The following is a 24,184-nucleotide window of genomic DNA, read 5'->3' as shown; positions in this document are numbered from 1 at the left end:
ACTAAAGAATTATCCAGTGATTTTGCAAATAAAAACAGTTTAGCTCTACAAAGCAATTCCGCACAGGGGGTAGCGATACCAGAGATTATAAAGGGCGTGATCTCGTGTTATACCTTAATAAAATCGGGGGTTTAATTGAGGAAGGGAATTAGCTTGTTTCCCGACGCGTCAGGTGACAAGGCGGTGTTAATCTATCGCCGAGTCAGAGCTGGGCGAGCGAGAAGATCGCACTGTCGGCTGTCATCATGACTCTCAGACGCGCTCTGCATTTTGTCTTTAAAGTCGGCGACAGGCAGAAGACCGCCACCTTCTATCGGGAGGTGCTTGGCATGAAAGTAAGGAAAGTCTCCTCCACAAAGTCCTGAAATTGAAACTGCGTATGATTACCCAAGCAAACAATGATTTTGTATTGCATAACACAGTGAATAGCAGCTCTTATCTGGGAATCTACGGGCAAAGTTACTTTACTTAAAGTCCGAGACGGTGATCTCTATTGCTTAAACTTTAAGCAGTGCTGAAACTAATTTTACGTATAGGATCTTACAGTGCTTAAGTAAGACATTAGTACTGAGATAATCTGCAGGTCAGAAAGCAGAACACAGTGTTGTTTAATGAACACATTGCGGTATTTAAAATCTTCTAGAATCGCAGCGTTGCCATGTTGTACAGTAACAGTAACAGCCACTGGGCTGGCGGGCGCCGGAGACACATTGACAGCCCCAGCCCGGCCCCCAGTCTAACCAGTATCTCCTCCCGGCTGGACTGCAGGTTCTGCGGCACGAAGAGTTTGAGGAGGGCTGCAAGGCGACCTGTAACGGGTGAGTGTGAGGCGTGCAGGCGCTCCTGTGGGCAGAGCGGCGCCCCCTGCTGGCAGGTGTGCGTGCCGAGCTTGGCTCTTGGCGCAGGTCCCTCCTGGCGGACGGCGCGTCTGTATAACGCGTCTCCCTTGTCTCCCGTGTCTCCCGTCAGCCCGTACGATGGGAAGTGGAGTAAGAGCATGGTGGGCTTCGGCCCCGAGGACGAGCACTTCGTGGCCGAGCTGACGTACAACTACGGCGTGGGCGAGTACCGCCTGGGCAACGACTTCCTGGTGAGCGGATCGGATCGGATCGGCCCCCTCCTGGACTTCCTCTTTCCTTTAGCTTGACCCGAGAGTCCGCTGAGACGACACGTGACCGCATGTCCTCCAGGCCTGTGCTTGCCCATTCTGCTTGCCCTGTGCAAAGGCCTGATGGGCAATTCAGCGACTCGGGTGCAGCTGTAAGGCCAGAGCAGGTCAACGTAAGGGTGAAGTTAGTGCTCTAACTTCAGATCTTATCTACCTCTTTATCTCCACTCCAAGCGCTTTACAGATAATGGGGATCCCCTCCACCACCACCAGTGTGCAGCCCCACCTGGATGATGCACCAGTACTCTCCCCACACACCAGCTCTCAGTGGGGAGGAGAGCAGAGTGATGAAGCCAGTTCAGAGATGGGGGTTATTAGGAGGTCATGATGGGTAAAGGCCAATGGGAAATTTGGCCAGGACGCCGGACGTTACACCCCTACTCTTTTCGAGAAACGCCCTGGGGTTTTTAATGACCACAGAGAGTCAGGACCTTGGTTTTACGTCTCATCTGAGGGACGGCGCCTTTTAACAGTATAGTGTCCCCCATCACTATACTGGGGCATCAGGACCCACACAGACCGCAGGGTGAGCGCCCCCTGCTGGCCCCACTAACTCCTCTTCCAGCAGAAATCTTAGTTTTTCCCAGGAGGTCTCCCATCCAGGTACTCACACCTGCTGAGCTTCACTGGGCTGCCAGTTGTGAGTCGCAGGGTGATAGTTACCAGTTGAGGCCCAAATTAAATAGATCATTTCCCTACCTGTCCATCCTGAGTTCCAAGTGCAGTTCTCGACTTATCCACTAGAAAACGCGTGTGTTGAGCTTAGAATTTGATTGGCGAGTTGGTCTAACGTTTGCTTCAAACAGGGCCATGCTTTCAAAAGCTTGAGGGATTGTGGGTTTGGTTTATGTGAACAGTGGTCCTTGTGGAGAGTCATTGCTTTAAGGTGTGATGTCCTGCCAGGGCCTGACCGTGTGGTCCAGTCAGGCGGTCAGCAATGCCAGGCGGCTGGGCTGGCCCCTGACCGAGGTTGAAGAGGGCACCTTCTTCACTGAGGCCCCTGGGGGATACCGCTTCTACCTGCTGGACAAGGCCCAGCCGGAGATGGGTGAGTGCCCGGCAGGGACGCGGGTGGGGTCGTACGTTCAAGAAGAGAGTCTCTACACCTGGGCTCAGAAAAACCAGAACTGAGTGGATGAAGTGACAGGTTTCCTCCTGCAGTTCTGTGGGGTAGCAGCTTCCTCTGAAATAATTCCATGTGCAGGGTGCTGTGCAGTTACAGGACATAAATCTTCCCTTGCTGCCTGCTTCAGATTCCTGTAACTCTGGTGCAAAGTGAAAAGAAGTAGGCAGGGGTGTCGCTGAGATTTCTGTGGGTAGAAAGAGCAGGGCAGTGGGTCAGGAAGAGGCACTGATTATTCTGCAGGCTGCAGGGGAGTCTCAACAAGAGTTGGTGTCTCTTGTCTCTCCAAGATCCGGTGCAGAAGGTGAGCCTGGCTGTTTCTGACCTGCAGCGCTCCACACACTACTGGGCCACGCTGCTGGGGATGAGGGTTTTCGAGAGGAACGAGGAGAAGAGGACGGTGTTGCTGGGCTTCGCCGAATCCCAGGTGGGCAGAGTATAGTTTTGGAGCCGGGGCTGGGGGAACTGGTGCCAGATGCACGTCGCCTCGTGCCTTTCTGTTAATTAAACTGCTTACGCAGTGAGTGCGTTTGTGAAATGTGTGTATGTGTGCTTTTAAAACCACGTACAGTGTGCATGTGTTGTCATACAGGGTGCGGTTAGACAGTGTGCACGTGCTCTCGTGCAGTGTGCAGTTAGACAGTGTGCACGTGCTCTCGTGCAGTGTGCGGTTAGACAGTGTGCACGTGCTCTCGTGCAGTGTGAGGTTAGACAGTGTGCACGTGCTCTCGTGCAGTGTGCGGTTAGACAGTGTGCACGTGCTCTCGTGCAGTGTGCGGTTAGACAGTGTGCACGTGCTCTCGTGCAGTGTGCGGTTAGACAGTGTGCACGTGTTCTCGTACAGGGTGTGGTAATACAGTGTGCACGTGTTCTCGTACAGGGTGTGGTAATACAGTGTGCACGTGTTCTCGTGCAGTGTGTGTTCTTAAACAGCGTGTTCTCACACACTGTGTGTGTGTTTGCAGTGCAAGCTGGAGCTGCAGGCCATCGGGGTCCCGGTGGATCATGGCACAGCCTTCGGGAGAATCGCTTTCTCCTGCCCACGGGAGCAGGTAACCTCGGAGGCCAGCGGCGGCGCACTCCGAGACGGAGTCAGTGCCTTCCACTGTGGTGGCTGTTTTCCCACTTAATCCCTGCAGGATAAGTAGGACACGAGGTGGAAAAGCAGAACTGCCTTAAAGCAGAAGTGGCCGACCAGTTCATGCAGAGCTGCAGAGCAGCAGGTTTAGGGAAGATCTCCTTGGGGCAGTGAGTTTCTAAAGACGCAAAACAAGAACCTTTGGTTTGAAAACTGCCACCCAAAGAGCGGAATGGAACATTGCTGAATTAACTAAGGAAGTGACTTTGCTTCAGTGATTAAATCTAGAACTGTGACAGTTGTGCTGTGAGCTGGGACGCCTGTAAACTCTTCTGCACTGCAGCTGTCCAGAACCAAGATCCTCTGAGCCTTTGCTGCTCTGAAGCTCAGAGCTGTGCCTGCTGACAGCAGGATTCATCACAGCATTCTCTGATAGAGAAGTCAGTTTTGCTTCTGCTTCCATTGGTGGAGAGCTGTGGATTGTTTCCCATTAAATTAAATGAGTTGAAAGCTGAGAGCTTTGAGAGGGATTGAGTGAATAAATAAAATATTTCTCTAGGGAGATTAGTAAGGTGCACATCTTTCAACAGAATAAGTTGTTGATCAGTAACCCTAGCAGATCAGGTGACATGACAGCCTTGTCTTCTTACTAAACGGGAGGATGTTGATCATGACCTTCCAGCTTCTGAGGTTCTATGCTAGTTTGATATTTTACTGTCTAAAAGAGAGACCAGACTCAGGCGAACCAAACCGGTCTCGTTCGTTTGTGCTGTCCCGAGCTATAATGGCTTCTTGTCTGGGCAGGGAGTCACATGGCTCTTGTCGTCATCGTAGGGGGCCGAGTAACGTCATGCCCCATAAAACAAGCAAGACCAGTTTGGTCCTCTTGCGCCCTGCTAGGGGAGGGGGGGGCGTGACGTCGCACTTCTGGATAAATAAGGCGCTATATCTCAGGAACGAAAGCAGCACAAACCCTACTTTCAACGGCACAAACCAGCAGAAACGGAGCACGGAATAAGATAAGATCACTTTCTTGGCCATAAACTATTTCTTGCATTAGGGACTTGTCTTCTTGCACACCCCAGCTTGCTCTCCATAAGACACACAGACAGGGAGAGAAGCTTGGGGTCAGAGCGCAGGGTCAACCATTTATACGGCGCCCCTGGAGCAGCTGGGGTGAAGGGCCTTGCTCAGGGGCCCAATGGAATAGGATTCCTCTGCCGGCTGTGGGATTTGAACTGGCAACCTCCCAGCCACAGGGGCAGATCCTGAGCCACAGAGCCACCGCTCCGCCCATGGAATGCAATGGGTTTCAAAGTCTGTGCTCTTTACAGGGTGTCCGGCTTCACAGAGCTACAGCAGGCAGGTCATGTGTTTCCTTCGAGCCACTCTGAGCCTGTTCTAAATGAGCTGAGATTTTTTTTTGGGGGGGGGGTCTCCCCATTCTCTGCAGCTGACAGAAATCGAAGCGCTGATGAAGAAGGAGAACCAGAAGATCCTCACCCCACTGGTCCGTCTGGACACCCCGGGGAAGGCCACAGTGGAGGTGGTGATACTGGCTGATCCAGTGAGTCAGTGGACACGCCGGGCACGTTCTGGGCTGGGGTGGGGGGAGGTTTTGAGGGAGATGTCCTATACTAACGGTGGGGGAAATAAAGCAGACGTCCTTTAAAATGAGGTGAGCACTGGCCCGGAAGTTAGAAGACATGGAATCATTCGCTCACGAATTGACGGTTTCTGGATTATGGAGAATTATGGGGCCCTTATACAGCCACAAATACAACTGGAAAAGAAAGGGGTGCTCCTTATCTTTCCTGTTGAAGGATCCTTCTTTTTCATGTAGTTTTCCCCTCAATTCTCCAGGATGGCCACGAGATCTGCTTCGTGGGAGATGAAGCATTCCGGGAACTCTCTAGGATGGATCCCAATGGAAACTCGCTTCTGGACGCGGTGAGTGTTTCACGACGGAGTGATTCGTTTCTGTGCGTCGGGTTGGGGGGGGGGGGAACCACTGGCTGTGGTTTTAGCATCTACCCCGACTTGCTAGATGGATCCCGCAGTCCTGTGGGATCCTGTGGACAAGCTGATCGGAGACGGCTGTAGCGCCGATTCCCAGGGAGTTTGGTGTGCCGAGAGACACTCAGTGTGTGGTCTAGCTGGACAGTGTGTGTTCCTGGCTTTGCAGGCGATGGCAGCCGACAAAAGCGCGGAATGGTTTGCCAGGCACAACAAGCAGAAGGCCTCGGCCTGAAGACGGGATTGGCGCAGATGACGGGGACGGGCCTGTCCCACCGGACACCGCAGCGCTGATGGGAGAAAGGCCCGGAACATTCCGGAACATTCCGCGTTTTCCACAGCGGAACGCAGTGCTGTCATTTGCGCTTGTTTTTCTGGGTGTCGCCAAACAAGGAAACGAGCTGTCACCTGCCGAAATACACCGTTTTATTTTTCAAGATATCGGGACTGAGATTTTGCGAAAGGTTCTTGAATTGCTGAGTTCACACGTTGCGGGTGGTTACCGAAACGCACGTTGGTCTTGACCGGTCTTTTACCGCCAAGTCTGGCCCGTGGAGAAGCTAGCTTCCTGTGAGGAGTTGGAAATTACGATATAACATGGGCCGTTGTTGAACTTCTGTAAAGACAAAACTGTGTAACGCTTAAGAACCTGCTTGCTTCCAGATGAATAAAAGATTGGAAATATTGGTTGCTTAATTCTGGTGCGAGAAGTGTCACACGGTCTGTCTGACCCTGTTTTCCTAACAGCTCCATTTCTTGTGATCGTTTTGGACTCCTTGGCAGGTAACTTGTTTTCAGTGTGAGAAGTGGGTGGCAACAGACTGCAACGTAAACATGCAGACTAGGGGCTAGGCTGGAACCACACAGCGAAGTCACTTCCTGTGACAGTAGTTCTCCATGGCAACGCCTGCCCAAGCACATGACACAGAGGTCAGGCGCCCATGACTGTTCCCTGCTGTTCCTTTTATTCACCAGAATAACGGGTCACCTAATACTGCAGATTTCAGTAGGTCGCCAAGTGAGGGTCGCTGTAGCCAGTTTCAACCTTTAAAAAATTCATAGAGCAATTGCCAGGTGTTGAGAACAAAGATTATTCCCGACTAAAGGGGTCTCTTTTTACTGTACTGCATTGAGAGATGGAGGGGTTTAGTATACAGTTACAGTAGTTGTTGACACACACACACACACACCTGTATTGTCTTCGGACGCGTCGACAGTCTGGGATTCAGGTTCCATGAGTCGTTTTACCTTAAAAGGGTCTCCGAACGGGGTGTGAGAGTTAATGGGGTAGGAAGGAACGGAAGGCCACAGTTAAAAATTAAAAAAACAAGATCAGGGCAGGGGGATTGCTCAGATCCCCAGCTCCAGTCTCCGGGACAAGACAGCCTGTGGGCACAAGAGATTCATCCAAACTGGGAATAGTGGTTTGCAGGTTATCCAACAATAAAGGAAAAGGTAACATCATGTCAGGTCATTTCTGGAACAGGACCATAGTAGGATGCTGAGACTACAAAAGCCAGGTGATTTCAGGTTAATCCCACTGGGGCTGCTTGGTAGGAAGTAGAGACTTGGTTAGCTCCTTTTAAGCCCCTCAAAGTATCGTCCCCTGAGTGACCTGATTTCCCTTCCAGTGCACAGCCATCACGTCTTTTTCAGCAGAGGCTGCGGGAGCTTGCAAAGACACAAGTTTACTTTCATCCGCTGTGTGTGTGAGAGAGTTTTTTTCCCGACGCATTCAAGCAGAGAAAAGCGAGCGACGTGTAAACTCCAGGGAAGTAGACGGTTGGCCGCTTCGGTGGTTCTGCCGGTTATCGGTATAGTTGCTCGAACTCCGGGATAGCTCACGCTCGGCTGGTAGGAGGAGCTCGCCTCTTATTTTTTTTCTCCCCACCTCAGCCGCTGAGTAAAACAACAACTACCGGGGCTGTCCGGGCTCTCTGCTCCGGAATTTGCAAACGGGGTACCTAAAGAGACATTAATGGGAAACGCTGCTGGCCAGGAGCCCAGAAAGGCAGATATTTAACCTGGGTTGGTGGAGTGGCGGAGCCGCCTACCGGGGCGAGAGCTGGGCTCCAGATGGACCGAGGCTCCGGCTCTCCTCAGTGGGAGCTGTCAGAGGGGAGACGGCGGAGCGCCACCGGGCACAAGCGGGCGCACTGACTGACTCCCTCCGGGACCGACGCTCACGCCTGGCGGTGTTGCGAGGGGGGGGGACACGCGTGACCTGCCCCACGCCGTGTGGCGGGACGGGCAGCGGTGCGTGGACCGCGGGTGCCGAGCCTCGGGGTGGGGACACAGGCGAGAGGCTCGCCGCGATCGGAAACAGAATGAGGATCCTGATTCTCTACCTGTTGACTTCTTGTTTTTCCTTGGCGGGGCCAGCGAGAGATGCAAATTAATGCTCGCTAGGTGGTGAAATGGAATAACGTAACCATTACGGTCAGGTGTAAGCGACACGCAAACAGCCGCAGGTCAGCTATACGAACTGTATATAGACTAGTATATAGTCGGGTGCGAGTTTTTTTTATTTACTTTATGGGTTTTTTTTGTGATTTGTATTTTTCCACTGAAGTTTGATCTGGGCTTGTATTATTTTATTTTGCATTTTTCATTTAGCCTCCTTCGTCACTTATCTGCAGGGAGTCTGCACTGTGCTTTTAGCTGCTCGGTGAAAACGTTCCGATTGCAAGTGGGTTGAGAATCAGTTCTGTCACCGAGCCCCAGTGAGGGCCGTGTTGGAAGCGAATATCGTGGCAGTGGGTCACTGTAGCTGCTCCCCCAGGCTGGTCTCTGGGGCTATTTGGTCCATTTCGGGGGAGGGGGGTGGAGGTGCATCTCTGCGTGGCTCTGTCTGTGGAAACGTGCCCCCGTGGAAGGGCTGGAGCGGACACGGGTCCGAGGAGTTTGGTTCCCAGGACACCTGATGGTCTGAATGCGGGATCGATGTGACTTGGAGTCCGACGTCATCGCAAAATGCCTCTCGTGCTGGTCGTTCTGCTGGCCCTGCTGCTGGTAGCCGTGGTTACCGTCACCCTCCTGAGGTAAGAAACAAGCACGAACGTCGCCGATCAATTACATGACGCCTAGATTTGGAGGGTCCGATTGTAAAACAAAAAAAGTGCATTCCCTGCTTCAGTACGCTGGGGCATCTACAGTAGCCCTACCCAGTTTCTTCTTATTTTACACACCAGGCGTGGCAAACTTGTAGTGGTTTTGCTCAGCTGTGATTTGGCGTGCAAACGCATCGTTGACACGTGATGATCCAGCGCCCGAGAGTTTGAGATGACTCCTGGATCGTGCACCGCCTGATGAGCACGCCTCACTGTACAGTTCTGGAGAAATTACAAGTGCAGTTATAGCAGCACTGCATTAGTTTATGTTTGCAATAGCATTTTGTTTAGCCAAGAATAATAATAATTCCTTACACTTATATTGTACTTTTCTGGACACTCCACTCAAAGTGCTTTACAGGTCAGGGGGATCCCCTCCACCACCACCAGTGTGCAGCCCCACCTGGATGATGCACCAGTCCTCTCCCCACACACCAGCTCTCAGTGGGGAGGAGAGCAGAGTGATGAAGCCAGTTCAGAGAGGGGATTATTAGGAGGCCATGATTGGCAAAGGCCAGGGGGGAATTTGGCCAGGACATTACACCCCTACTCTTTTCGAGAAACGCCCTGGGATTGTTAATGACCACAGAGAGTCAGGACCTCGGTTTTACGTCTCATCTGAAGGACGGCGCCTTCTTACAGTATAGTGTCCCCGTCACTATATTGGGGCATCACGACCCACGGCTGACCTTGGGGTGAGCGCCCCCACTAGCACCTCTTCCAGCAGCAACCTTAGTTGTTCCCAGAAGGTCTCCCATCCAGGTACTGACTAGGCTCCCACCTGCTGAGTGTCAATGGGCTGCCAGTTGTGAGTTGTAGGGTGATATAGCACCTGGCTATGAAACTATTGTCTGAGCACGTCTGCAGCTGGTCTTATTTGTGATCCAGACTGCCAGACACAAGTGCAGACACTATACTGTACCAAAATACCAGGTAGTGGAGCGTTTCTGTGTGCATCTGGAGTTGTTCTTTTTTTTCCCCACAACCATGTTGTGAAATACTTGGTCTTTAATTTACACTTGGGAATTTTTAACTGAATCCAGGCTCTAGGAAGGAAACTGTATGCAATTGAATTGCCATCTTTTCACACCTGCCTTGCTCAAGAGGTGTGAGGGGTGGCAATTTAATCTCAAGCCACATTTTCGAAGGAACCCCTTCCAGGTATCGGAGAAAAGTGGATCCTACAGGTGGTTTGGTACTGAATTGGCAGCCATACTGAAGATAAACCTGTTGAACAATTAAAATCTTTAAAACGGGACCCAAACCACCGTTTCAATCTGTTGCTTTTATGGTACATGCAGCTTTGTGATACTGTAACTCGTTAATCAGTGCTGTTACTGAAGAAGCAAAGGTCTTCTCCTGTTCCAGGCCCACTAGTTAGTGCAGGTTTCGTCTCCAGCAGCCCGTGTAATGTGAGAAACGGCACAATTGGGCGTCTTTGTTCAGAGACACAAGTGCTGGCTTGTCTAAACAGATAATTGAATATGCAGTGAGCAAAAACATTAAAAATGAGTCATTCTCTGAATAGTTTGTATTACATCATGGTAGCTGGATGGTAGTGAGTGTTGTTTTGAACAAGTACTGTCATGTCTTATCTTGAGTGCACAGTTAAAAAAGCGAGTTCCTGAGTTTTTCGCTTGTGCATAGTCCGTGCACAGACCATCCTCCAGCCTTACACAGTTATTTGCTTAATGCACTTTGAAGCCTGGGTTCCACATCTATCCCCTCATGACTGCAGAGTCAACAAAAAAAGTCTCTTGAATTTGCATGTTTAAAATGTTTTGCATGTGTGCTTTCGTGGTGATTCTGACGATGGCGTTTCCCACAGTCTGTGCCTTAAAAACTAAAATGAAAAAGCAAATGAGAGAAACCCAGGAACTTCCTTGTGCAGCACTTAACACCAGACATTAGGGTTTTTGCATTAGATATTAGAGCACTAACCCATCATCAGCTCCAGGACCTGGCTTTGGTTCATGATCTTGCAGGAAGCAATGATTGCTTAATTCCACTGTGTTGGGTTCTGATTAAAAGCCTTGTGTTATCTGATACAAAACATGAAAGGGACAGTTATTCTGTTGTGCACTCACTGGCCAGCAGATGAGTTTTTGAGAGTTCAGCAAATTCAAAATCATTTTCAGACAGTGGGTCCGAAGACTGGGGATTGTGAAACACAAATATTATTAATATTAATAATTCTTTACACTTACATAGCCCTTTTCTGGACACTTCACTCAAAGCGCTTTACAGGTAATGGGGATCCCCTCCACCTCCACCAGTGTGCAGCCCCACCTGGATGATGCGCCAGTACTCTCCCCACACACCAGCTCTCAGTGGGGAGGAGAGCAGAGTGATGAAGCCAGTTCAGAGATGGGGATTATTAGGAGGCCATGACTGGTAAAGGCCAGAGGGAAATTTGGCCAGGACACTGGGGTAACACCCCTACTCTTTTTGAGAAACACCCTGGGATTTTTAAATTACCAGAGAGAGTCAGGAATTCTATTTCATGTCTTGTCCGAAGGATGGTACTTTATTAATAGTATAGTGTCCCCGTCACTGTACTGGGGTATAAGGACTCACATTGACACAGACTGCTGGGTGAGCGCCCCTAAAACACTGCTGGGTGGCCCCTCTAACACCTCTTCCAGCAGCAGCCTTAGTTTTTCCCAGGAGGTCTCCCATCTCCCATACTGACCAGGCTCACACCTGCTGAGCTTCAGCTGGAGCGATGCTGACCCTACGCTGTGCAGTTGTTGCTTTCCAGCTAAAGCACCACCTATAGCAGGTAGCAGGCCTCAAGGCTGAGGTGGGGGAAACTGCAGTACCCCAGCCTCCTCAGGGGTGGCTTCTCATCGTGGTCTTTCTCTCTCTCTCTCCCCTGGTGCAGGTGGTTTGTGTGCCGCCTGGCTGGGCGGTTCTGCCGCAGCAAGCTCAATGCGGAGCTCAGGATCAAGTCGGTCGGGTTCTTCTCCGTCCACGGCATCAGCATCCAGTTCCGGCCGCAGCAGACGCTGGTAGGTACCGAGGCTGCGCTGCTCCGGGCCAGCCTGCTGTCCATTCCGGGCTTTTCGTTTTTCTGCACAACTTGTGACGCTTAGCTCCAGACTCTCAAACCGGCCGGTGCAGTGAGGGGGATAATCCATCTCTGTCTGGAGCCTGAGCACGTCTCCCCGGAGTGGGTGTTCACACACGCACAGCACAAGACATGATAAGGACACATCATTTGCGTTTCTGTGGGCGAGTCATCTGAGCTTAAGAATGGCTTTTCATGCACCTTAATTTCCTCAGCACGTGCAAATCCTCCACTAGAATGAGCAGGTTAGCAGTTAAAGCCCCAGGTGGCTCTCGTATACTAGGGAGTAAAAGTTCAGAGCCGGATATCGAAAGTCCACACGACCTGCATCACAGCGCCCTGACACACGATAGCTACCTGCCATTTCAAATTCACTCCCGAGGTGCTGACTACTCCATTTGTGGCTGCTCCCAGCCAGTTAATGATTGTGGAATCGTGGTTTCTGGCTGGGGGGGGGCAAATATTTTTACTGCAGCTTGTTTTGTGGAAAGCCTCGGTTTCTTTCCTCCTCCTGCTCAAGCCTCCTCTCCGTTTCGCTTCTCTGCCACACAGGAAATCGACAAGATTTGGGTTTCCTGCATGCTGTTCCGCCAGGACATCCCGTGAGTGTTTACAACAGCACCACTGGAAGGAGACCGGTCTCCGGATGTTGCACAGCCAAACAAGGGCGTGAGCTCATCTGTGTCAAAGGCTGCCAAGAGCCTGCTGTTATTACCTGTTTCCTGCCAAGTTAGTCAGTTGCTCTCGCAAGGCCGTGTAGCACTCTCCCACCTGGAACATCACTGTACCCTTAAACAGAGTTTAATTTCTTTAAGGATCTCGGCAAAGATCCCCTCGAGTTCAGGCCTTTCTGTGTGATGGCGATAGACTGATGCAGTGTTTTGGGTCTCGTTGTGGTCTCTCAGACGGTACCTGGCGCTCTGCGTGGGTGAGGCCCGCATCCGCATGGACCTTCAGGACACCCCAGCGCCCCTGGACTTCAGAGGTCAGGGGGGGCAGACGGGGAAACCGCCGGTCAGCCCCTCCGTCCTGCGCTTCTTCTCTCAGGTACGGAGGCGCCATGGCTGCCGTCGGAAACCGCTTACAGCGCAGGAGAGCAGTGTGCTCGGTGCCCTGCCACTCACGGTGGTATTGCACCACGGTACAGGTGTGACGGACTAGTCCGTGGGAAGGGGTGTCCATTATTGACAAATATCCGTTAAATCACAAGGGTTTTCCAGCCCCAAAACACACTATTTTATGAGAAAAATACACGGTACATTTATATATCTTTTGACGTATTTGTAAAGTTAACTCTTGCAGACATCACAGTCAATGAAAATTGTTCTCGTCCCATTTTTATCCAGAATATGCAAGCTATTTATTTGATGTCGTAAGTGTACAGTATACAGTATAAAATTTGCCCGGGAATACGAAACAAAAACCACACCCATCATAAGCAATTCACCTACCCCTATAGGGCTCCATTGATATTCCTGAAATTTCTACCAGTGTAGTATTTTTACTTTGCTTTATTATTTGTGCATTCCACCTTTATTGCAGGGAAAGTCCACTGTTTCTGATTTTACAGACATACTCCCACTTTAGAAGATTTTATCCGTGAAATCCGAAGTCCTGTGTTGCAGTTCAGTGACATTCAGCTCAGTGAACACTTTGACTAAACACGTTGCCCTGCAGTATAATGTATTATTCTGTGTGGAATTTCCCTGACTGCTTCTATAAACAGCCTTTCTCATTGCTTCCCCTTTGCATTCCTGCAGAATTGACAGCTGAGGGTATTTCCTTCTGTGGGATTAGCTTTCTCACTGGTCCCTGTTCTCTGTGAGCCTGGGCCTGCGTTGCTTTTTGTACCACAGATGCAGCGGTTGGGGACAGCTGCTATGAATACAGGGCCACCTGGTCAGCTGAAAACATTTTTTTGATTCTTATTTTCCTCATCCTCAGCTGCTGTCTCTGCACGTCTCCTCCGTCAACGTCATGGTGCTGAACTTGGTCATCCCAGAGTCTCTGTGGCATATGACGGTGGCCACCACTGCCCTGCTGCTGGACCATGATGGCAAAAGGTGACAAGGGCAGAGGGCATACTCTGGGCAGCTCTGAGATTACAGCACTCATAATGGCTTGCTAGGTCACAGGAAGCTCATCTGCTTATGTTTCGTGTTTGAAATGCTGCAGGAAATGGGTGGAAGAGGTGGTTGCCTGAATAAGCTACTAGGGGCCAAGTGAACCCAAGCCTCGTCTCACTTGTACCCTTTATGTTTTCATATTTGCTTCACTATCCATAGTATGCATTTAAAGTCTTGGTTGCAGCTGCCATTAGCTCCTCAGTTCCCAGCCGGTGCCCACACCTGAGTCGAATTTGGTTGTGTGAAATATCTAAAATCCTCGAGTGCAGTAAAACCTTATTTTCAGACCCTGTTTTGCAAAATCGGTTCAGGGTAATCAGAAATGGGCAGTGCAGGCATGTGCAGGCCGCCCCTGTCTGAGTCTGTGTGCCCTGTGCTCCGCAGGGTGGCGTGGGAGTTCTCAGTGGGCCAGCTGAGCAGCAAGGTGCTGAAGAGCAGCCGACTGGTGAGTCTGCTCCGTGATACTGGGGGGGGATTCTGTTCCAAAATTCTCGTGAGGCTGCAAAATTGAAATGGCTGTGCCAAAAACTGAACTCGCACTCTTGTCAATTCCCTAGGTGAATCCATTCATTTTACCCAGCGTATTGTACAGTCGGAAGGTGAACAACTCAGTATTGCAAAGCTTTTCCACTTTGCTGTTCTTACCAGGCCAGAATGAACCTGAGATAATCAATATATATTTTTATTTATCAGTATAATACTTTATGTGATCAAATTACTTGTGGGAAAAGCATCTCAAGAACTGAACAGTTTATCCCTATAGGACGGGATTTAATAAGGCCATGTATTTTTGAATGTCCTTGAGCTTTTTTCTGTGTTGTGAAGAGTAATATTCTGTAGTGCTTGTGTAGCATTTATTTGTCTAGGCAGGTGGATGTGTGTCTGGATTTGATGAGACTGGGGTCTGTTGAGCTCATAGATGGGCAAGGGAAAACACAATTCTTAACCTTGTTAACCTTCCCTAATGTTTCTGTGCATACTACCTCCCACCTCACTTCTCCTGCCCCCTGCCTCCTGCCCTCCACCTCCTGCCCCCCCCCCCCCGCCTCGCAGCAGGACACCTGCCTCGCGGAGGCATCTCTGGGCCTGGAGCTGACCGGCGACATGGGGGTGCCAGAGCTGCGGCCCGGGAGGCTGGGGCTGGCGGTGCGCGCCCTGCAGGCCGAGATGCACGAGGGGCTGTTCCACAGCCTGCTGCTCCTGCCCCGCGCTGCCCCGGCGCGCCCCGCGCCGGACACCGCTGCCGCCTCCGGTGAGCACCTCCTGGTCCACTACCAGCCCGTAAATCAGAGGGGCTTGGCTCTGATCTCTCAAGGCCAGGACCCCACAATTTGTACATGTTCTCCTTCAACAGCCAACAGCATGGAACTGGGCAAGCAGGGGTGATAGTTAAGTAGCGGTAATTAACCCAGTAATTCAATAATTTTGTATGATTAAAAAGAGCAAGTGGATTTGAGAACCAGAAAGCCTTGTGAGCCTCAAGGATTAGAGTTCTTTTTTGTTTTAGAGAACAGAGAAAACCATTCTAAATACAGATGACATTGTACAACAGTCCTTTCATAATAGGGTTGGGGTTCTTGAGTTCACATACTGTACTGTATGCCTGATCCATGTAACAGTAGTATTGTGCAGGTTTTGCAAGTTCACATACTGTATGCCTGATCCATGTAACAGTAGTATTGTGCAGGTTTTGCAAGTTTATGATGCTTGGTTGACCAGTTACATTTGACTTAAAATGTGTAGCAATACCTGTGTACGCATTTTGCAGACGTTATTGTAATATTGCCTATCCATCGTGTGGGCCGTTTGCCTCGACATTTCTAATGAACTTATTCAAATTTTGATTTTGTTCTAAGGAGGCGAAAAGGATTCCTATGTCCAGTCAACTGCTGTCGAAAAGTTTCACCGGCTGATTCCGCAGAGGGTCAATGTGGATTTTGAAAACACCAATGTCACCCTGTCCATGCTCAGCCAGAGCAGGTAACTTTACACCACTGCTCAACACACCGCTCCCAGGGTTGTGCAAGACCTCCCGCTTTCTCGTCGTTAAGCCGAAAACTGTCTGGGAAGCCACTTCTGCGGCCTTATATAGAAGCTTTGCAGTGATCAGCACAGATGTTTAGTTGCAGGTGATAAAGAGAAGTAAATCTGATTTATGTAAAGAGTAACATGCAAGGTGAAGAGAAGAAGAGGAAGTATCTGTGCCGAAGGAGAATAACCTCAGTGTTCTGTGCAAATTGAACCTGGGTTTTTTGCACGTGTGCAGATTACACCTCATTTAGCCAGGAAGTCATTTAGTCAGCTGTGGATTGCATGTAGTTTGTTACCAAATACTTCTGCACCTTGTAAAAAAAAAAATGGTCTGAGTCTTGTGAAGAGAAACTCCCAACAGCCAAGTCTGAAGAGTCTTGCACTTAGAGTGTAGCTGCATCTTAGATGGCAAAGGCTGGGGAAAAAAACCCTCTTTATTCACTTCTTGAGTTTCCTTCGATGCGGTATTTCCTCTCCTGGGGTGGGGAGATGGCTGAGCCATGGTGACGCCGGTGCCTTTCCCCACAGGCACTTGAACTGGACCCTGAAGACTCTGCAGGTTCGGTACAGCCGGGAGGACGAGCAGCTGCCCCTGAGGAGCTTCACCCCGGAGCTCAGCTTCCCGCAGAGCAACCTGGAGCTCCTGCTCGAGGGTCTGTTGGGCAGAGGGGAGGGGGCCGGACCTGGGTCGGGGACTCAACACCTGCGCAATTAATAGTTCACTTAATTATTCCCTCCTTTCTGTAGCAGCAAGTGTCATTTCCTGCTGACAGTGAAGATCGTGATGTTCTAAAGTGTTTTTAAACTTGTAACTCAGACCTAGTTTTCATGAGATGGAGAGGGGTTGGAGGAGTCTAAAAGGCTCTTGTGTGGGGACACCATCTCCTCAAAGAACTTAAATCACACGCAGATATAGACAGGAAAGCCTGGAGCCTGTAACACAGTCCTTCTTAGTAGATTAGAGTGGAATATCTGTCTGCATCTCTGCAGGGTAGGGAGCTTTTCTTTCTTGAGTTTTGTCTTTTCGCTGTGGCTTTTCATGGTCACTTTCTGTCCTGTACAATCGGGGGGAAAAAAGCTCTTGTTCTTGATACTGCTAAAACAAGTCGGCAGTGAGGTGCACGGTGGGTGATGAAATCGGCTTCTGAAATCCCAGTCATGGTGGAAATGCTGGGGTTGGTTTTGTGTGCCCGTGCAGATGGCCTTCTGCTGTCCCAGAGCCGCCAGAGGATGATCTGTCTCAGCGCTCTCAGGACCATCCTGCAGGTACGCCACCACCCGATGACCTGACCTGCTTGTTCTTCTTGGGAGCTGCAGTTGTCCCCTGCTACAAGAAATCAAGGAAAATCTTCTATTTTATTGTGACCTTTTTTCCTTTAGCTAGAACTAAGCAGCTTAATTTACATTTAGTGTTACAGATAAGGAAGTTTTGTCAGAAGTTGCCCTATACTTTTACTCCTGCACTATACTTTTAGTCCTTCCAATGAGCCTCCTCCCCCACCCCTTGCTAAGGAAGGCATGCCCTGTCCTTCATTGCTGCCTCCTCCTGCCCCGGTCTCAGGTCACCACAGTGGATGTCTCAGGGTCGGTCACCGTCAACACCTGCATCGTCCACTACCGCCACCAGGAGTTCTCTCATTGGCTGGACCTGTTCCCGTGGAAACAGCTGCTGCACAGCAAGTCCTCTCGCAGAAAGAAGTAAGAGTCCCGGAGCTGGGGCCCTCCTGAGATGCTCTAGGTACATCTCGGGAAGAAGGGGCCACGTCATTCCTGACAGCGAAGGCCATGATGTTCTTCTCCGGTTTTTAGAGTCTTCTTAAACTTGTAACTCAGACCTAGTTGGGATGAGTTGAGAGGGGTAGAAGGAGTCTAAAAGGATCTCCTCAAAGAACTTAAATCAGGTGCAAATCAATACTCAGTGAAGTGCTTTGAGATTCTGTCAATCAATCAAAGTTTATTTATCAAATGCACAACAATACAGCCTGCAGCAGTAATTGCTGGCTATATGAAGTAAAGATGGATTGATCTGATTGTCCCCCCCCCCCCCTCCTCCTCCTCCTCCTCCTACCCCCACAGACGATTCCCCCGGCTCAACGCTCCCATCATGATCAGCTCCTCAGTGTCCAACGTCAACGTCTCCGTGCAGCTGGGTGACACGCCCCCCTTCGCCCTGGGGTTCATCTCTGCCAGCACAGGTACGAGGAGCAGGGTGAGGCCGTGGGAATAGCCCTGGCTGGAAAAGAGGTGTCACGCTTGCACCAGAAGCACTATTTTACTAAGAGAAATAAAGCCAGAGCCCATATTTTCATCAACTGATTCTTCTCAAGACATTTATCTTCTGTTTTCTGTTGCATTGTTTTCGTTGTTTTTTCCTTTAAAGACTCTATGGAGTGCATTTTCAAGAGTATTCAATTTAAACCGGTCTTTGGCAGATTGTACTTGAACATAAGGGCTTAAAGAACCTGATGGCAAAATACTTAAAGGCACCGACAAGGTCGGCCGGCAGATCTCTTCAAAACGAACAGTGAAACATGAACCAGAAGGCACAAACGGAAAACGCAGTTGACGTGAATTTAAAGCCAAGAACGGGCAGAAACAGCGAGTGCATTAATTACCACTGTAACCTGCCGCAGATTGTTCAAAGATTGCTCAGGTCTGGAATTGCAAGTGTCCGGCACTTCCAGCAGGTCGGGAGAAAAGTGAGCGTTTTATAACCCGGCTTCAAGGGTTTAATCTGCTTAGCAAACAGACCGAGCCCGGCTTGATCAGATAAGGGCATTTTTGAGGAACAGTGAGCTTTTGTTAAGGTACAGTTTTGCAACTGTGAAAAGATTTATGTACTGTGATGAGTCATTGTAGTTCCCCCCCCCAAACACATCCCCCTGCATAGACTTGCAGTATGTGCCCTGGTCTTCATGTCCTTGTACTGGGGTTGTGTTGCTTGTAACATGTTTGCAGAAGTCGGTTCCATAACACTCTTGGATGAAACCTGGTCAGTTTGGAATTTTATCCTTTAATTTATTACCATGTCAGAAATGTGAGACCATATAAATCAAATTTGCCAGCAGCCATATCACCCTGCAGCTCTCAATTGGCTACCCACTGAAGCTAAGCAGGGTTGAGCCTGGTCAGTACCTGCGTGGGAGACCTCCTAGGAAGCAATGGTTGCTGCTGGAAGAGGTGTTGGTGGGACCAGTGGGGGGCGCCCACCCTGTGGTCTGTGTGGGTCCTAATGCCCCAGTATCGTGACAGGGACACTATACTATAGTGGGCTCTGTCTTTCATATGAGATGTTAATCCGAGGTCCTGACTCTCTGTGGTCGTTAAAGATCCCCGGGCATTTCTCGATAAGAGTAGGGAGTTACCCCAGTGTCCGGGCCAAATTTCCGCCCTCGGCCTTTACTGTGGCCTCCAAATTGTCCCCATGTTTGATTGGCTTGCACTTGCCCTCCGATGGACTGGCGCCCCATCCAGGGTGTACCCTGCCTTGCGCTCGTTGCCTGCCGGGTAGGCTCCGGCTTCCCATGATGCCGTATGGTATAAAGCAGTTTGGCAAATGACATGACATTAAATCAAATTTAAGGAAAAATAATATTGTGACAGCGGTTGCTGCTGAAGATTGGGCATCAAAATGGAGAACTCCTGTGGTGTAGATCGGGGTGCATTTTATTTCTCTTGCATAATGAAAATAACTACCACAAGTCAAACTGCAGGGATAAAGCTGTTCCTTTGCAACCGTGAAGCGCTGAGCAGAGCCACGTCTTGTCCACAGAGCTGCAGCACCTCATGGACATTTCCACAGACCCGCAGAGCCTGAAGACTCAGAGCCTGCACCGGAGGGCCAGCCTCTCCCTGGACCACTTCTGGTGGCGAGTGGGGCAGGGCTCCCATATCCAGCAGGCCCCCCACCCCCCCGGGAAGCACGTCTGGGGGGAGGCACTCATCCTCGACTCCCTCGCTCTGCAGGTAGCGGCCTCTCCTCCGTCTGCTCCGCCTGCCAGCACAGGCCCCGCTGGGAAATCCCAGAACCGGTCAAGCACAGGTGATGCCGTGAAGAGGTGTAGCGCACAGGGGGTGTGCCTTTAAAATGAAAGGGTTCCCGCTGAACACAAGGTTTTTGCTAGAAGCAGATGCTTTATTTTAAATTTAGGGCTGCTTCTATATTGTGTTGGGACTTAAATCAAACGTGGGAGAGCAGTGGAAAAGAAATCATTTGTGGGACCCCTGAAAAAAAATCCCACAAAGCTGGGCATTTAGAGGATCTCCATTCCTTATTTTTCCAGGGAAGCTGCAATATCCCCCAGCTGGAAACCACCAGCCAGTCGGAGACCGTCTTCCTGGAGTCCAGTTTGAGTGGGCTGCAGGTGGAGGTTTCGGAGACGTGCGCCCAGTGTCTGTCCCGGCTTGTGTCCCTGCTGTCCAGTGATGCCGAGAAGAGACTCGAGGGGCCAGGCCACTGCCAGGACACGGAGCAAACGGCCCCGGTCCATCCTCCCCACCCCCCTCCGCTGCTCCTCCGCCTGGAGCTCGGCCTCGAGGACGTCAATGTGTTCACCCTCTCCAACGTCGCAGGTGATCCAGGAACTCCTCCTGTGGCTCTCCTGCCACCCCGTCTCACTCTTTTCCTCTGTCATGTCTGACTTCTCTTTGTGAGAAACTCGTCTGCTTTTCATCTCTTTAACGGTACTTTCTGTCGTTTGATGTTGTCGTTATGTTATCATCGAGGGCTTCGCAAAAAGACCCCACGCAGTTGTTGCTTTGCATGTTTCTGGCTTGCTATGCCAGTATGTCCCCGTGTTCCCGTCTATAACGTCTGGTGATCTATCGGCCTTTCTCAGCCCCTCGGCTCACATACACGTTCCCCGTTCTCCCATCCCTCCCTCTCGCCGGCAGGAGCCGTGTCTCTGCGGGTGGACGCCGTGAAGGCTCTGTGCACTGTGGAGAGTGCCCGGATGTCGGTGCAGGGGGTGTCGCTGTCTGTGGTGAAGCAGCTCACAGAGACCACACAGCCATGCTGCTCTGCGGCCGACGCCCCCAGCCCCCTCCTTAGCCTCGCCTCGCTCGTCGCCTGCTACCATGCCAGCACCTGGGCCCTGGAGGTACGTGGCTGAGTTCTCGCAGTGTCCTGCCAGCCTGTGCTCGGCTTTCAGAGAGCTGGTTTTAACAGCACCCAGGCAAAATCACATGGACTGGAGGCAGATTTGCCTTTTTAACTCTTCTTCTCACTTGCCCTGGAGTTAATCATGTATGTTTAAGGGTCCCACGTTTGGGAGACCTTTGAGTTTTGAAATTAGCTTTATTAAATTTTGGGTTTGTCAGTGGAGATTTTGTGGTGAGGCAAAAAGTTTCCAAAGTGTTGCCGTCACTCCTCACGGGCCAATAAAATGATTTATTTTCTTGATGCCCTGTGGTCCCCCAGCAAGGACTCAAGCCAGCAATCCCCTAAGCTGAAGGCAGACGCACATTCCTTCTTCCAAAGAGGAAACGCGTGTAGTTGTGTACGCATCTGTCACGTGTCTGTCTAGCCTGCATGACGGGGGTCATGTTTGATGACGGGGGTCTCCTCGCCTTTTCAGTTTGCATGGTCTCATTCCAAAAAGTTTGCCGAGTCTTGAAACAAGCACAGCTCTGTCTCCAATCTTGATGTGGAGGAGTGGGGGGGTTGGGGTTGATGAACTTGAATCTTCTTTTGCCTGTTTGTAGATCCAGTGTGAGGAGCAGCTTGCAATGCAGTGGACCCCAGCAGACCACATGTTCCTGTACCACCATGTGGTGGAGTGCCAGGGCTCCTGGGGCCTGCTTGCCAGGGCCCTGAGGAGGGGTCCCAGTGAGGCCCCGGGGGAGCAGGAGGAGGGTGGGCCGCAGCAGGACCCCCACAGCTCTGCCCTCCCAACAGGGAGCTCGGCAGCGGGCCAGAAGAAGGTGCTGGGTCTTCGCCTGGAGCTGGGCCGCGCCTTGGCGACGGCCTTCGTCACAGAGCAGAACTTCATCCGCCTGCAGATTGATGGGATCTTGTTAACGCGGCACGGGGGCACGGTCCACCTGCAGGCGCCGCACCTGGTCTTCAACTTCGACGGCAACGAGATCTTCTCCTTCAGGGGGACAGAGGTGCAGATGCTGCCCGAGCTGGAGGAGATGATTTTGCACCGGAACAACTTTCCATTCCTGACCACCCAGCGCAACCGCACTTGGGTGTTTGAAGTGCCCAGCCTGTCCGTGGAGTTCCCCTACCAGTATGACTTCTCCAAGACGTTCGATGAGGCCATCAATGTCCAGAAGTGGCTGAAGACTTTGTACCACCAACCCGGTAGCAGGACGGCGCCAGAGTCGCTCCCCCCCGACCTAGTCTTCCGGATTAGCCAGTTCTCCTTCGTGTTCCTGGATGACGTCTTTGAGATCAAACTGCGGGACAACTACGAGCTGATGAAGGACGAGAGCAAGGAGAGCGCCAAGCGCCTGCAGCTGCTGGACAAGAAGGTGTCCGACCTGCGCAAGCAGCACGGGGAGCTCCTGCCCGCCCGCAAGATCGAGGAGCTGTACACCTCGCTGGAGCGCAAGCACATCGAGATCTACATCCAGCGCTCCCGCCGGCTCTACGCCAACACGCCCATGAGGAAGGCCCTGCTGACCTGGACCGTGTCGGACCTGGAGCTGGTGGTGCTGGCCGACCAGTCCCTCCACGGGCCCGAGAGGGTCCGGGAGCACATGAGGGACATCGATGACATCAGCCCGTACCCTCGCGATGGGCTGCCCCTGGTCATACAGTGGTGCCGCGCTGTCAAGTTCAAGCTGAACGCCTTCTTAGGTGAGTCTTGCAGATAGTGTTGGCTTGGCGCTTTCTCACGCCAATGCCTAGAATAATGTCTTCTGGTCTTGTTTCTGATTAAGTTTTCCTTACAGAACCCGAATGCATCTCTTACTGATTTGTTCTGAATTTGTTAGCAAGGGTTGATTTAAAGCATCGTGTGAATCCTGAGTGAGAGACCGACCCTTAAGGGCTAAATTCAACCAGAAGCTCTAGAAAATTTAGGAGAGCTCTAAATCACGCCTAGTACAATCCATGGACTTGCAAGCTTTTTGGATGGATGTCCTTTCCCTAACTTATTGCAGTTTCCTTTTTGGGTTCACCATTCATTTTTACAGTAATAAGGATGTTGCTGAATTCAACTTAAACCTGACTTGTGTATTAATAAAAGCCTGTCCACATCCAATGAGTAACTTGTATTAATACATCTCGTCTTCGTGATGCAGGTAAGTCAAGCGTTGCCTCTCGCCACATTCTGCATTATGTTTTTTTTTTTAGTTTTTATCTCTGCAGAGAGGTCCTCTTCTTCTGCATTTCTCCTGTTGCCTGTCTGACCAAAGCAGAAATGCTGTTGTAAAAAGAAAATCTCCCTTCCCGTTCCTTTGCATCGATCCGTCACTTTCCGACAGCATCTCCGAGCCCTGCTTTAAATCGGAGCTGCTCCCGCCATTTCATCCACCCACGTCCACCCCCGACCTCCCCCCTCCCCCCTCCCAGGGCCAGCGGGCCGCCGTCGCGGTCGCAGCCTGAAAGCTCCGTGTTCGCTTGTGTGCCCGCAGTGCGGATCCGGGACTACCCGCGCTACCTGTTTGAGATCCGGGACTGGGAGCTGGCGGGAAGGCTGATCGGGACGGAGCAGGACGGGCACCCCCGGGCGCGGCGCAAGCAAGCGGTCCAGCTGGGACACCCCTGGGGAACCGTCACGGTGGAGCGGAACATGCCCCCTCTCAAGTTCTACTACGACTTCCACTGTGAGTGAAACGCATAGACACGGGTCTATGAAAGGGGAGCTGCAGTCCCAGGTTCTCAGACCAGCTATTAAATCTTGCTAACTATAAATCCACTGACGTTGTAGAAAAAAATGACAAATTTCGAATTGAGCACAAAATCGTGAACTTTGTGGAAGTACCGCAAGTCGCTGTGTTGTCGCAAACACCTGGTCCCGCCATGGCCGAGAGAGAGAGTTCGCACAAATTGTGACGTGATGAGGCCCTTCCTGCTCAGTAGTCACCATGATGACTAATGTAAAGAGAATAAGCACAGGTTGTGCAGCGGACATTTCACCGCAGGAATGTTCGAACCTGATCTGCGTGTAGAGTTAACAAGTCAGTTCCATTTATCAGCAAAACAATCTTAATGTCAAGAGCATTATCTCCATTGGATTAAAAGAGATTTATTCACAAGCCTGCTTGTTTGCAGTGTTATTAACAGGGCCGCTTCACCTCACTGGAAAGTTTGTTGCCTCGTTCTGAATCGCAGAACATGGTGCTGCACAGACCTGGAAATTGTTTTTATTATAAGGGGAGGTTTTACAAGGTACTGTGTACATTTGACTTTTATTGTGGTTTGAAATGCACTCGTCAAAGCTGATTCTATCTAACCCAGAACTATAAAAATAGCGTTGCAGTTCCCCTTTAAGAACTGTCAGTACATGACT

General features: G+C 50.8%; 2 protein-coding genes across 4 annotated transcripts in view; both read left to right on the top strand.

The window, feature by feature from the left end:
• The first annotated feature begins 3 nt into the window (after positions 1 to 3).
• On the top strand, positions 4 to 6,069 carry glod4 (glyoxalase domain containing 4). Its single transcript, XM_069184207.1, has 9 exons — positions 4 to 335; positions 769 to 818; positions 970 to 1,090; positions 2,072 to 2,216; positions 2,582 to 2,718; positions 3,257 to 3,343; positions 4,823 to 4,936; positions 5,233 to 5,319; positions 5,555 to 6,069. Exons 1-9 carry the CDS (start codon positions 246 to 248, stop codon positions 5,618 to 5,620), a joined length of 897 nt encoding a protein of 298 aa, XP_069040308.1. The 5' UTR covers positions 4 to 245; the 3' UTR covers positions 5,621 to 6,069.
• Positions 6,070 to 7,224: 1,155 nt separating this feature from the next.
• LOC102691112 (bridge-like lipid transfer protein family member 2) overlaps positions 7,225 to 24,184 on the top strand; it is a 35,701-nt gene continuing 18,741 nt past the window's right edge. Inside the window, exons 1-17 of one of the 3 annotated variants that reach the window (XM_069184436.1) lie at positions 7,225 to 8,426; positions 11,380 to 11,506; positions 12,118 to 12,167; positions 12,471 to 12,612; positions 13,510 to 13,628; positions 14,076 to 14,136; positions 14,745 to 14,943; positions 15,548 to 15,671; positions 16,251 to 16,375; positions 16,921 to 16,988; positions 17,284 to 17,420; positions 17,799 to 17,917; positions 19,495 to 19,688; positions 20,006 to 20,294; positions 20,616 to 20,821; positions 21,426 to 22,527; positions 23,307 to 23,498. In XM_069184436.1, the coding sequence (XP_069040537.1) occupies positions 8,359 to 8,426; positions 11,380 to 11,506; positions 12,118 to 12,167; positions 12,471 to 12,612; positions 13,510 to 13,628; positions 14,076 to 14,136; positions 14,745 to 14,943; positions 15,548 to 15,671; positions 16,251 to 16,375; positions 16,921 to 16,988; positions 17,284 to 17,420; positions 17,799 to 17,917; positions 19,495 to 19,688; positions 20,006 to 20,294; positions 20,616 to 20,821; positions 21,426 to 22,527; positions 23,307 to 23,498 (3,322 nt within the window). In that variant the 5' untranslated portion in view covers positions 7,225 to 8,358. The remainder of the gene's footprint in view (positions 8,427 to 11,379; positions 11,507 to 12,117; positions 12,168 to 12,470; positions 12,613 to 13,509; positions 13,629 to 14,075; positions 14,137 to 14,744; positions 14,944 to 15,547; positions 15,672 to 16,250; positions 16,376 to 16,920; positions 16,989 to 17,283; positions 17,421 to 17,798; positions 17,918 to 19,494; positions 19,689 to 20,005; positions 20,295 to 20,615; positions 20,822 to 21,425; positions 22,528 to 23,306; positions 23,499 to 24,184) is intronic. The other 2 variants (XM_069184435.1, XM_069184434.1) reach the window with 2 other exon arrangements.

The sequence above is a fragment of the Lepisosteus oculatus genome, chromosome 26 (genome assembly GCF_040954835.1).
Source record: "Lepisosteus oculatus isolate fLepOcu1 chromosome 26, fLepOcu1.hap2, whole genome shotgun sequence".
Classification (NCBI taxonomy): Eukaryota; Metazoa; Chordata; class Actinopteri; order Semionotiformes; family Lepisosteidae; genus Lepisosteus; species Lepisosteus oculatus.
This window is presented reverse-complemented; position numbering and strand designations above follow the sequence as displayed.

Excerpts from the sequence above, each read along its gene's own strand:
- glod4 (XM_069184207.1), top strand. The coding sequence starts at position 246 with ATGACTCTCAGACGCGCTCTGCATTTTGTCTTTAAAGTCGGCGACAGG. Across the intron at positions 2,217-2,581 it reads CAAGGCCCAGCCGGAGATGG|ATCCGGTGCAGAAGGTGAGC; the intron begins GTGAGTGCCCGG and ends TGTCTCTCCAAG. Across the intron at positions 3,344-4,822 it reads TCTCCTGCCCACGGGAGCAG|CTGACAGAAATCGAAGCGCT; the intron begins GTAACCTCGGAG and ends CATTCTCTGCAG.